Source organism: Mastigoproctus giganteus, chromosome 11, assembly GCF_048544385.1.
Source record: "Mastigoproctus giganteus isolate SK-2022 chromosome 11, ASM4854438v1, whole genome shotgun sequence".
Lineage (NCBI taxonomy): Eukaryota > Metazoa > Arthropoda > Arachnida > Uropygi > Thelyphonidae > Mastigoproctus > Mastigoproctus giganteus.
The window spans coordinates 83202392-83215762 of record NC_143585.1 but is presented as its reverse complement, the minus strand read 5'-3'; the positions used below and the strand labels follow the sequence as shown (position 1 = coordinate 83215762).

The window sequence follows — 13371 nt, the reverse complement described above, 5'->3', positions numbered from 1 at the left end:
ACTCGTTTGCCACCCATCATTTTCGCGATTTCTAAAAAAAAAAAAAAAAGTTCGTTATCCCTTGCATAAATTACGAAACAAAATCTTTCCCTTTACGGACGAAACAGAGCAATCGAAGCGACGCACTAAAACAAACTAAACATTTCTTCTCTCTTTATTTTTTAAAGCATCGAGTGTGAAGACAGTGGGGGTTGCAAAATAATCTCCCAATGACGACTTTATAAAGCCCTGCGTGTCGCTTATTTGCGACTTGAAAAACTTGCGAAAAATTTGCGACTTTGTTTATACCTATTCTAGTTATTACTTTAATTTTATGATTTCTGGTTGATTTTTTATTTTTTTATTTGGAGTCTTGAAGTGACCCGGTTAAACCGATCCCGATAAATCGAGAGTCTGCTGTATATATACAGCAGACTGTCGATTTTCCGGGATAGATTGTAAAAAACAAATCCCGGATAATCGATTTCCCGGTTAATCCAAAAATACAAAAGTCCCCGACATACGTAAGAAATACGTTCCAGGACTTCTTACTTCGCCGAGTTTTACGTAACTCGGGAATGACTAATAACATATTGCTATTATATTTTATTATTGACAAATCTGAATTCCGCGCGATACTTGTTAATGTTTGGCCATTTTAACACATTCTTATTAGTTTAATTTTCTGATCAAAATCGATCGCTTTCCTTTTGTTGATAGATTTACTAGTAGCGCTGTCACTTATTGTCTTAGTCGGCACCATGATAACGGTCAAAATGAAATTTTCTGAAAAGAACTTCACGGAGTTAAGGGGGAAACACACTATTATCACCTCACACGAACTCACATTTTACTGAAGCACATTTCTGGAGGTCAACAAAAAACAATAAAAACAATTTGCACCTTCCGGGTTACTGGGCTTTTCTGTTCTTGCATCTAATTATAAACGGGTAGTAAACTCGATCTTATTGCATTTGCAACAATACCGATAGCTGGAATTGTGTGGGTTTTTACGTTATTATGGTGAAATGTGTCCCCTTCACTGAAATCTTCAGTCATATAAAAAAAACATACCATAAATAAATTGTAAGAACCTATTCCTATTTTTTTGCTTGTTACTCCGTATCTCACTTGGGCAATTTGTGCGTGCCGTGATCGTCGTTATTGATTGCTTTAACGATTTTTTTTATTTTTGTTTATTTTAAATTTTACAATTCTAAAAAAAAAAAAAAACTGTAGTTCCGTAAGTCGGGGACTTACTGTATCGAAAAATGTTCAGCAACCTACGTAAAAAATATGGCGACAGATAAAAAACAAATAAACTTACAGCGCACTATCGCGTATTCAATACGATGCGTCCCTTAAAAGCTTTGGAAATGTCCAGAGAAACTTAAGAGTTTTACCAAACTTTTCCATCGAATTGGTTCAAAGATAAGTAAAATAAGCCAAGGAATTATTAGTGGATCGAGAGTGACGGAATCCTTTTTGTCAACCATTGATCAGTTGGAAGGTTTCGAGATAGTGTTGTAATAGTTAGCGGTCGATGGATGTTCCCATTTCTTTGGAAAGTGTAAGGGTAAGTGCAATGGTTGAAGGGACGGATTTTTCCCCCTTTTTTAACAACTGGCTAAATATGAGAAAATATCCATGCAAATGGGGGGGGGGGAGAACACTTCTGGAACAAGAGAATGTAAAGAGGCGATACAAAACAGGAGCAAACTCTCGAGTACAAGTTTTGAGAACAAATGGAGAACTACTTTCAGGACTTGAAGACTTCTACCATCAAGATTGTTTAGAATATTATTCAGAATATTATGTCCTTGTGTCAGAAGGCCATGGGAAACTGAGTGGAATGTGTTTGGTAGGGTATGAATGATTCAGCAAGCTCACTAATACAAGCGTTCGATGATGCAATAGCACCATCGAGCTGTAACAGAGATGGAAGTATGAATGAATAGACGGCGTGGTCAATAGCTTTGGCCAGAGACCAGAAATAATTTTGATATCATTTGGACAATAAGGTTCTCATTCTTAGCAGTTAAAAACGGGGTTGGAATTGATTAATGAATTTTTTTGGCTTCATTCCGCGCTTTGGCGTAGGCAGAACGATGAAGCTGGAAATTTGGATGCAAGCCAATTTGCGATATGCCATGTTCTTGAACAGTTTTAGTACATTCATTAGAAAACAAAGATTTAGATAAAGAAGAAGATTTAGCTTTTGATGATTTCGGCTCTGCAAGAATAATTTCGCTCAGACTTAGATTTGTCATAAGCGCTAAAGCAACTAAGGCTATGAGGCATCAGCATGTATAATTGCGTGTATTCTTCGATCGGTCTGCTGAACGAAAAATCCGAGTTTGTGGACCTAAAAACCATGCAACCACGCTTGAGACCGACTAACTCAGCCACGTTGTAAATAAGGTCGATACAAATTTCTGGCATTGTTGACGGGTTCGCTCAGACAGTCCGAGCAAACATTAAAATCGTGAGATTTGAAACTGGTCCAACCAAGGAAAAAATTAACAGATCTTCCCACTTCACTTACTGTAGTGCCAAACAATACAAATCTGAGAATGGTCTTGGGAGAGCCAGGCTACAATGGATATCATCATCATCATCATCATCGAGTAGGCCGACCGGGCTAGTCGAGTGGGTAAAGTACCTGCCCGGCAACCCAAAGGTCGCGGGTTCGATTCCCGCCTCGGGCCTGGATCAAAGTACTGCAAAAACCTTGGGAGGTGCAATATGGCCACAGAAGCCGATGCGCCAACAACTATCAAATCAATCAATCATCGAGTTGTGATCTGATCAGGTACCCTGAAGGATCATTGACATTAACTGTGTATTCTGACGAATTTATGGTGAGGAAAATATCACTGTTGGGTGTGAATATGGCGAGAATGTTCTTAGGCACTTGACGTAGCGTGGCCTTGGTATCATTCCCCTCTCCCCACGTGCACACTACAGTATGTCGAAACGCTGCATACGGAAACACCGCAGTCAAAACGCCGCTGAGAAAATTCCAAGAATAACCAGTATACAATAAATGTAGACGAAAAACATCCGGAATATAACATTCAGAAACGAATAAAAATTAAGTTAAAAAATATTCCAGTCTTTCGTTTACGAAAAATATTTGTTTTATTTCATTTAATAGGAGCACATTGTAAATAGAGTCCGATTAAGGATGAAATTTGAGGCCCCCTTTAATATATATATAGCAGACTCTCGATTAACCGGGATCGGATTAACCGGGACACTTCAAAACTCCAAATTAAAAATAAAAAAATCAACCAGAAATCAAAAAATTAAATAATAACTAGAACAGATATTTTGCAAGTCGTAAATAAGCGACAAGAAGCGGCATTATAAGTCGTCACTGGGAGATTAGTGTACCTATTATCTTGCAATTCCCACTGTCTTTACACTCGCCGCTCAAAAAAAAAAAAAAAAAAAGAAAAAAAAAAAAAAAGGAGAGAGACCAAATGTTTAGTTTGTTTTAGTGCGTCGCGTCGATTGTTGTGTTTTGTTGCAGCGCAAAAGGACAAATTTTGTTTTGTTATTTAAGTTAGTGATGTCAGAATTTCTTTTATAGTATTTTTTTTTTTTGTTGTTGTTTAGAAATCGCGAAAATGATTGGTAAACGCAAAAGAGTTGCGTTTTCAGTTAAATAAAAACTTGAAATAATTTAAAAGTTTGAAAACGTTGCATCTGTTAAATCCAACAAAGTGTAAGGTATTACACCTGGGAAACGGTAATCCGAAAATAACTTATTCACTTGGTGGAGTTCAACTAAACCCAGTACTGGAGGAAAGGGACTTGGGTGTTACGATACGGTCAGACATGAAATTCTCTGAGCATTGTAAACAGGTTGCAAGGAAGGCCCATGATGTCCTATCGATGATCTATCGAACTTTTGCAAGTAGAGATAGGGACGTGATAATCCCATTATATAAGGCTTATGTTAGACCACACTTGGAATACTGTGTTCAAGTATGGAGACCGCACCTAAAGAAAGAAATCGAGCTTCTTGAAAGGGTGCAAAGACGGGTAACTCGCCTGGTGAGATCGGCAAAAGGGCGTCCTTATGAAGAAAGACTTCGAATATGTGGGTTGCAGAGTTTGGAAACTAGACACCTTAGAGGAGATTTGATTGAGGTGTTTAAGGCTCTGAGAGGCATCAGTAAAATGAATGAGGACGAAATTTTCAAGATTATAAATGATGCTAGAACTAGGGGACATAAATTCAAGTTAAGGGGGGGAAATGTTTAGATTGGACTGCAGGAAGTTTTATTTTAGCCAGCGAGTTATAAATTACTGGAATAAGTTGCCTTCATGGGTGGTAGAGGCCGACAGTTTGGGGAAATTCAAAGGTCATCTGGATAGTACTTTCGGGTAAGGGAAGCGCATAGGATGATAGGTTTAATTTCCTTTTTTTTTATTAATTATTATTATTTAGTTATTTATTTATTTATTTATTTTTTATTTATCTTTTTTTTTTTTTTTTTTTTTTTTTTTTTTGGCTGGTGCAGCATAAGCCATAGGCTTTCTTGCACCATGCGGCCGTTACTAATACTAATCTCTAAGGAACCATTGTAATGTTGGTGACCAAACCATATGCAACAGCGTAAAAAATAAAGCTATTAGAAGGTAAAATATAGAAAAACTATTAGACAAAGTCAAAGTATTTTATTATTTTTTGGCAGGCTCCAGGGTTTCCCCTATTCGCCGCTGAGAGTAATCTATACATTGTGTACAATTTATAATGATTAATTATACATGAAAAGACTATTTACAATGATGATACATAAAAATACTATATACAATGGTGGTACATAAAAAGACTATATACAACGATGATACATAAATAAATACTGGGCTTCGAAGTCCAGCAGACTGATCAATATGTCAGTTAAGAGTAATCCAAAGAAACAGTCTAGGATTTTACTGAACCTCAGGAGCAAGAATTCTTTTCCTCCGTTTAAACAATTTCTCTGCATAGGTGGAGAAGGCAGTATAATATTCAGAACTGTTAACCAATCTTGGCAGTTCGGAGCAGTCAAATACATTTGTGAGAAGTTGAAAGTCCAGTCTTAAATCATCGTACAGGGGACAATGAAAGACGAGGTGCTCAACAGTTTCTTGAGCACCACAACTACGGAGAGGAGTGTTACTTAATCCTAGTGAGAACAATTTAAAGTTAAGACTTCCATGACCGGTATATAAAAACGTAACGTATAAACCAGGATTGAACCAGTCCATTTTCTTGTCGTAATCAACAACCTCGGGAAAAAACTTAAAGGTCTCCCAACCCAAGGTAGAGGCAGACCAGGTATTTTTGCCACGCTCTACAACATTCATTTCTCATTCTTTTAATGTCTACCTTTTCTTGCGTCAGTATTATATGTTATACCATTTACAATCGCAGGAACATTTTTTTCTTCTACAATATAAAAGATAATGTAACATTACTTCATATTGTATTGGCAGTCGATGACTGAGGACCTGGAGAGCAGCTGTAGAGACAGTTCGACAAGCTCTACTTACAGCGAGAAGAAAGAATCTTTGTGCTCGGGTAAGATATTTTTGAACAAGGGAGTTACCGATTCTGTATCCCCAGGCCCCAGCCGCATAACACACAATTGGTATAAATATACAACTGTAGTATAATTTAATGGAAGATTTCTTTACACAAAAAGTACTCCTGGTAATCTTAATCATTTTATAGGTCATAGCTTTTATTTTCTGAAGTACATATTTTGCATGGTAATTAAAATTAAGACAGTCATCAAAATAAATTCCTAAGTATTTATACTGCCGAGTACTCCTAATCATTTCTCCATTCAACTTAATAACAGGTGGTCCATTCACATCAAGAGAGCCTTTTAGCAACATTTGTTTTGTTTTATTAGTCGAGATTTGAAGTTTATGTGTTTGACACCAGATATCCAAGTCCTCTAGAACTTCATTTGCTCTGCACTCTAGCTCTCGGCGGGAATTACCAAAAATCAGAATAGCAAGGTCGTCTGTATAAGCTATCTGAAGGATGTTGTCTCGATCTGAAGGATGTTGTCTCGATCAACCGAGAGCCACCCATCAAGGACCATGTTTCCAGCACACAGGGCCAAGAACAGAGCCCTGACATCGCAAAAAAGTAATCGTGTTTCGCATAAAACTTCTAAACAAGTTTCCATCTTATGGTTTGCCTTCTGTGTTTTGCAACCGAGTAGATAGTTTCTATGTATGGTATTTAATGAGCACTCGCATAGCGTTTGCAAATCTCGCAGGGGGGGGGGGACCCAGAATTTGTAGTTTTGTTATCCGAGTGGGCAGGAGCGAGAGTGCAGTAGCACACGCTCTTTGAGTAGACCGGGGTTCAAGCCCCTGACTGCTGAATACGGTCGATCTGCCAACCCGCACTGGACCAGCGTGGCAGATTATGGTCCATTTCCCTCAGCATGAATTGTTGAGGAGGCTTCCATCTTGCAGTGGCTTGATAATGGCTGCACTTTACTTTTTTTTTTTTTTTTGTATTTAAATATGAAAAATCAGAGAAAACGGATTGTTAAGAAGGTAAAAGTTTTCAAATTTCTCAGAACTGCAACTTAACTGCTTTAACAGCTACCAGGCTTCCAGTTATATAGTTAACACTGTTAACTATATAACACAATACAGTAATTTTGTGTATGTTAGTGTACGGTGAGCCATTTGTTCTATTATTTGAATGAATTAGTTAGGTGAAAAGAGGTTAAGCGCACCATTACAACACTATCTCGAAACCTTCCAACTGCTCAATGGTTGACAAAAAGGATTCAGTCGATCTCGATCCACTGGTAAGTTCTGGGCTTATTTTACTTATAATTAATATTTTACTTATTAATCTATTGTATATATGTGAGTAAATGTAGTACTAGCACTCAAAAACATTTAAAAGATTACTTATTAATATGCACAACGTTCAAAGAATAAAACAAGCTTTTAGCTTAAAAAAAAAAAAAAAAAAAAAAAAAAGCATTATAAAGATCACAACGAAAAGTGAAGTGCAAAGACAGAAGCGAACAGTGTTTTTTTTTCATGTAAACCCCAGACACGAGAGGTATTAAAACCTATAGTTGAAGGCTGAGAGTATGAAAGAAGAGATTTGTTGACATTGGACTTGAACTGCTGTAGACTGTAATTTTCAGGAAATACATATGAAGGAAGGTTGTTCCAGAAACCGGCAGTTGAATGAATAAACGAGGAAGATTAAAAGTTGGTTCTGTGAGTTTGAAGTTGGACAGTAAATGGATGTTGGCTGGTGGCAGCACGTGTTCGGACTGTTTTGAAAGAGAGAGCGGGTATAGAAGCCAATTCACAAGAACGGTGGCCATGGAAATATCTGTAGAAGAGGCATGCAGCAGCAGAAACAGTATGAGACAGCGAGTGGAGAGACTCTGTTAGAGATGAATTATTAATTAACTTAACTGTCCTCTTCTGAACGGAATCAAGAAGCCTGAGAGAGAGGTTTTGGGAGCACCACCCCAGATGTGGGAACAATGTTCCATGGTAGGGCGGATTTGCGATTTGTAAAGAGTGAATAGCTGTTTGGAAAAAGAGTAACGCCGAGAGCGAAAGAGAAAACCAAGTTTTTTATATGCAATATTTGTAATGTGCTTGTGCCAATAGAGATTAGAAGTCACGTTAATCCCAAAAAGAGATATATCATTTTGCCTAGAAATAAGAGTGTCGCCAAAGATAAGCATAGGAGCAGAAGAATCCTCTTTGCAAGATATAAGACAAGACTGAGTTTTAGAAGCATTGAAATCAACTAAGTTGTCTTTGCCCCACTGGAGAATTACCTGGAGATCGGCATTTAAGGAACTGGTAGCAGATTTTCCAGAAGTTGAAGCTGATTGAGCAGGACAAGGTTTCTCAAATTGGAAAGTGGAATGCAATGTGCTATCATCGGCAAAACTATGGATAGGATTTCCAGTCAATGGAAGAAGGTCATTAATATACAAGAGGAAAAGAGTGGGGGAAAGAACTGAACCTTGAGGGACACCAGTAAAAGTGGAGAAGTTAGAAGACAGAGAGCCATCTACCACCACCCTCAGTGAGCGATCAGAGAGAAAACTGGATAACCAATTACAAAAAACAGTTGGCGAACCATAAGATGGAAGCTTGTTTAGAAGACCTTTATGCCAAACACGATCGAACCGCCTCTGAGATGTCAAGAGCAACTGCTTGTGTTTCACCGAACTTTTCCATTGAATTAGTCCATAAATGGGTAATATAACAAGAATATCACCAGTGGATCGACACTGACGGAATCCATACTAGTGATCGTTGATCAGACGGAAGGTTTCTAGGTAGTTTCAGAGTTGGCGGTTAATTGATTTCTCCATTACTTTAGAAAGAGTAGAAGTAATTGCAATGGGACGATAATTGGATGGGAGGGATTTGTCACCCTTTTTAGGAACTGGCTGGATATGAGCAAATTTCCAAGCAGAAGGAAAAAACACCTTTGGAATAAGAAAGTGAAAAAAGGCGGCAAAGAACAGAGTAAGTTCAGGAGCACAGGTTTTGAGAACAAGTGGAGAAATACCATCGGGACCTGGAGCTTTCTTAGCATCAAGATTCGTCAAAATCCTTCTGTAAATGAAGGATTTTGACATCCACTTACAAAATGGATGTCAAAATCACAAAATTTACATCCATTTACAAAATCCGTGTTTGACGGATTTTGAAAATGAATGTTGTAAACAGAAGACCAGAAGAGGCACTGAATGGAGCATGTTGAGAATGGTGGGAGGTGTTTTACCAAGATCATTAATACATGAGTTGGAAGAAAAATGGGATGCTAGCAGTTAGCTTTATCCTTGGCTGAAGTGACAGCCAAGGATAAAGCTAACTGGTTTGGACAGAGGTTGGAGCAGAGATGGGCAAAAGTTGCGGCCAATAGCTTTGGCAAGAGACCAGAATGCTCGGCTACCATTAGGGCAAGAAGCAAGTTTTTACTCTTAGCCTGTTCAAAATCTAGTTTGGACTGATTAATAACTGCTTTTTGCGAGCTTTGGTGTAGGCAGAAAATGAAACTGAAGAATTAGAAACAAGCCAATTACGATATGCAACGTTCTTCTCTTGAACAGCCTTAGCACATTTATTGGAAAACCAAGGTTTAGATAAAGGACGAGATTTTAAAGTGGAGTGTGGGATAAGGGATTCCATTCCTGCAAGAATAATTTCTCTGACACGATCTGAGCAAACTTTGACATCAAAAGTTTTGAAACAATAATCCGACCAAGGAAAAGAAGAAAAGATATCTCGCAGGTCATCCCATTTTGCATTCTTGTAATGCCAAACAATATCAGGTTGGGAATAGCCATGAGATAAAGGTTCCATTGGAGAAGAGAATCACCAAGCTGTGATCTGAGGTGCCTAAAGGACCTCTCACTTCAACCGTGTACTTACAAGGGTTGTTTGTGAGAAAAAGATCAAGCGTGTTAGCTGTATGGTTAGGATTGTTCGGTATTCTTGTAGGTAAATGAACAATCTGTGCAAGGTCATTAGTAATTGCAAAAGCCTCAGAATCTCGACCAGCTGGGTCGGTGTGACTAGAAAATGGAAGTCAGCTGGAGTTGTGAACATTAAAATCACCAAAAAAAAATTACCTCACTGTTAGGAAAGTTGGACTGGAGAAAGTCAAGTTGCAAAGAGAGGAAGTCAAAGAGCTCCAAGTGATTAATGGAATTCGGAGAACGGTAGAGGCAACAGATGAATTTGACACAATAAGGTAGAGAAATTTTAAGCCAGAGAAGATCGAAAAGAGGAGATTCCAAATTACTAAGTCTCTGACAGGGAATATCGGAACGGACATATGCACAAGTACCACCTTTAAGGCGAAAGGACTCATACAGCGAATAATTTGGGCAACTGAGATGAGCAGTAGTTGAATCAACCGATAACTGAGATTCTGTGAGAAAAAGTACATGGGGTTTGGCAGACTGCAAGTGGAAATGGACATCGTTGAAATTAGAATTGAGACCACGTATATTTGTGAAATGAATTAGGAAGTGTTTGGGAGGTTTAGATCTTTTTGCAGATAAGCTTACTCTATTAGTTTGACAATTCATGGTGTATTCAATGGTAAGAAAAAGTGGGTGGGACATGCTGCATGAAGTAAAGAAATTTTTGGATATGGCGTACACATGGTAAGAATATACCCAGATACTTGACATAACGTGGCCTGGAAAATGCCCCCCGCATACACACTACTCGGACCTCCCTCCATCCGGCCCCCCGAAGCAATTTTACACGACCCGCAAATACATTTCAATTATGTATTTGTTGTAAATACGATGCTTATATTCACTCTAATTTTGTTAAAAAAAAATTCCGGCCCGTCAGCTGCTTTCAGATTGTGCATTTAGCCCGCATGCAATTTGAGTTTGAGACCACTGCACTAGCTGATCCGGAAGCTTCCCAGAGAGTTACCAATAGGTTCGGTCCGGTGTACTAACTAGCGGCCGGCCTGAGAACACCGTTTTGGAGCTGTACCCTCGAAATGTAAGGAAGATTGGATCTCGACATGATGTTCATCATAACCTCAAAAGTCATCAATCATACTGCATGATGGAAGAGATGGGGAAGGGTTCACGGGAACTTAGCTCTGGGGACTAAACATGGGTTCCACAACTTCAAGCCTCCAATAAGCAGAGTGGTGGTATTGCACTAGATGATGAGAGTCATCTAGCACCTAGTACTGCCTGGTAACACAGAGAGACGCCATTCCTCCATGTGGTGTGAGCGCCACACCTCGACCCCTGCTTATGTTGGTTCACACGTGGGTGGTCACCCACCATGTGCTTGTGCATGGAGGTCATACCCAGGATTACTAAAAGTCTCACCATCGTGAAGGTGCAAGCAGAGGATTTGGTTGTCGCAGACCGTCCGGACTTCGCCGAAATTGGGTCCACTTGACTTGAGTGTCACCCGAATATCAGTTCCATTAGCGTTTTAGACTCCCAGGTAGCAAGTACAGCTTGTCTCGTATATCTGAGAGAATGTCTGTGACAACCTAAAGGATCATGATCTTATGATCATACCTGCTGAACTATGCAAATACAGATGGCATAACGTTTGGAATTAAAATAATGTTGAAATTAATATTTTGTATTAGAAACAGTAAAAATGAAGGGGAAGATTTTTTAAAAAGTCAACCTGATAAATGTCAAAACAACCAAATGCAATTCTGTTAAAATTAAACGCACTTGTCCTCACCATTATGTAACGGATGCAAAAACTACAAGATATTCCAAACCGTTATGTATCCTACTGTTCTGTAGGTCGCTGAAATATGGGCTCCTGTGCACTTGTAGGGCATTTGTATTATATTCCTGTGCACTTGTATTATAGGAAAACTGGGCAGGAAGAAATCTGTTGCTAATCTTCAGCTTGGTATTCTTTAGCTGAAAAGTAGGAGTGCCTCCGAGGCCATGTGTGGGGGGGGGCGGTGCCATGACATGTCCCAGGAGTCAGGGGAGTTGATGTACCGACAAGCTCCACAGAGGTCGAAATTCTCCTCTTGCGTATCAATTGAGGCAGCCATGTAATTTGAATTTGCACAAACATGCTACTAGTCCTTTGTTGTGAAGGAAGGTGATGTTTGTAGGTTGCCCAGTACAATATCTAGTATTCACTAGCGAAGATGGCTTTCATAAAAGAACGTGCAGCAAACACGTTCTTTTATGAAAGCCATCTTTTATGTATTTTCCTGCGCAATATCTTTCAGGTTCTTTACGCGTCTGCGATACGCAGTATCAAAAATATTCTGAGCAACAAACCTACATATGTTTGTGGACATCTTTACTGTAATGTATGTCTCAATACTTAAGTGTCTTCTTATCCACCCCGAAATATATATTTTTACTTCCAACTATATTTACGGTTACGTATATTTATTTAATTATGCTCTCCCATAATTTTTGTCAAGTCTCCGGCTTAATGACCGTGGCAGATATGTTGCATCTGCGTTTTACATGGATTATATATGTATTGAACATTACAATTCACAATAAAGATTCTTTCTCTCCGTTATCGCGCTGTTACTTTTTTTTTTTTTTTTTTTTTTTGTAGCTTATCCCAAGAATCCTGCTGTTACTAATTCACTGAACACTTGTATTAAATCCGGGAAAAGTTTTTATTATTTCATCACCCGGAAGTTTTAACTTCTTTCTGCAGCAGTCCCACGCATAAAGTTTTAAAATCATCAAATATTTTTATCTTCTTATAAATAATAATAATAACTGAACTGTATTTATTTCAGGTGAGGGTCTTTGGAAATCTTACCTTTGGAGGGACAAGTGCACGACGTCGGTGAAGTGCTGACGCAGGAGGGGCGTGTTCCACTTCCTCAGGTTCACTTTCCTCGTCTTCGAATGATAACTTTTTGAAAACATTTGGGCCTTCTTGCTCCTGAAACTTTTTGAAAACATTTGGGCCTTCTTGCTCCTGAAACAAATCACAAAAACTGTAATACACTATGGCTAGAGAACTGTTTATTGTTATTTTAAAGTATCACTGTATGTACTTTCGCGCATGTGTCCATTTTTAACATGCTAGATCGCAAATTTCGTTTTTAAGACGTAGCCGAGTGGTCACAAAAAGGTACACAAATGCTTCGAGTAACCGCAGTTCACGCCTACGTGACTACTAGATTTCAAGAAAAATAATGAATTATTTTTCGTGAAATCATTCAAGCACAATTTTGTTTTCCCCAAGCAAGTGCTTCTATGATGCATCGGCAAGCAATGCTGTATCTAAATTTGTTCAACATGCACTCTTCGCTGAATTTGAAGCTAGCTTTTTAAATAAGTACATGTACTTTAAAAAGCCATAGCTGAAATCCGTTCCAAAATAACGATGTAGTTTATTTTCCTATTTATTTATTATTTTTAAAATCATGTAGGTATCAATCCAACTGAGTTTTTAATTTTCCAAAGCTGTCAGTATTGGTGAAATATCTGCATTTTATGTATATCTACACATTGTATCTTATTTGTAGTTTATTATTATTATTAGCTACCACGGTGCAAGGAAGCCTGAGCCTTATGCTGCACCAGCCAAAAAAATTCCGAGTTACCCTGAGAGAGAGTCAAAAGTAGAAGGGAATCACCAAGAAAGAGAATGATGATATCCAGCTCAGGACCCTGGGCGTGCCAAGCCCATACTCACCAGATGTGACCTCCTGTGGTTTGATATATTAGGAAATCAAAAACGGGAAATCTAGTTACATGGAAGAAACAAGAAGTTGTTTTACAAAGATAAAACACCAACAAAGAATTCATAATTAAGTTATATCTAAGCAGGTATACATGTGCTTTACCAATTTACTAAAACAAACGACTGGTCTGC

The 13371-nt window shown here is 38.5% G+C and overlaps 1 protein-coding gene across 2 annotated transcripts in view; it reads right to left on the bottom strand.

The window, feature by feature from the left end:
- Positions 1-13371, bottom strand: part of LOC150078196 (uncharacterized) — an 881600-nt gene that overhangs the window by 335897 nt on the left and 532332 nt on the right. For both annotated transcript variants that reach the window (XM_090385307.1, XM_090385308.1), the window contains one exon: positions 12307-12468. In XM_090385307.1, coding sequence (XP_090241433.1) covers positions 12307-12468 — 162 coding nt within the window. The remainder of the gene's footprint in view (positions 1-12306; positions 12469-13371) is intronic.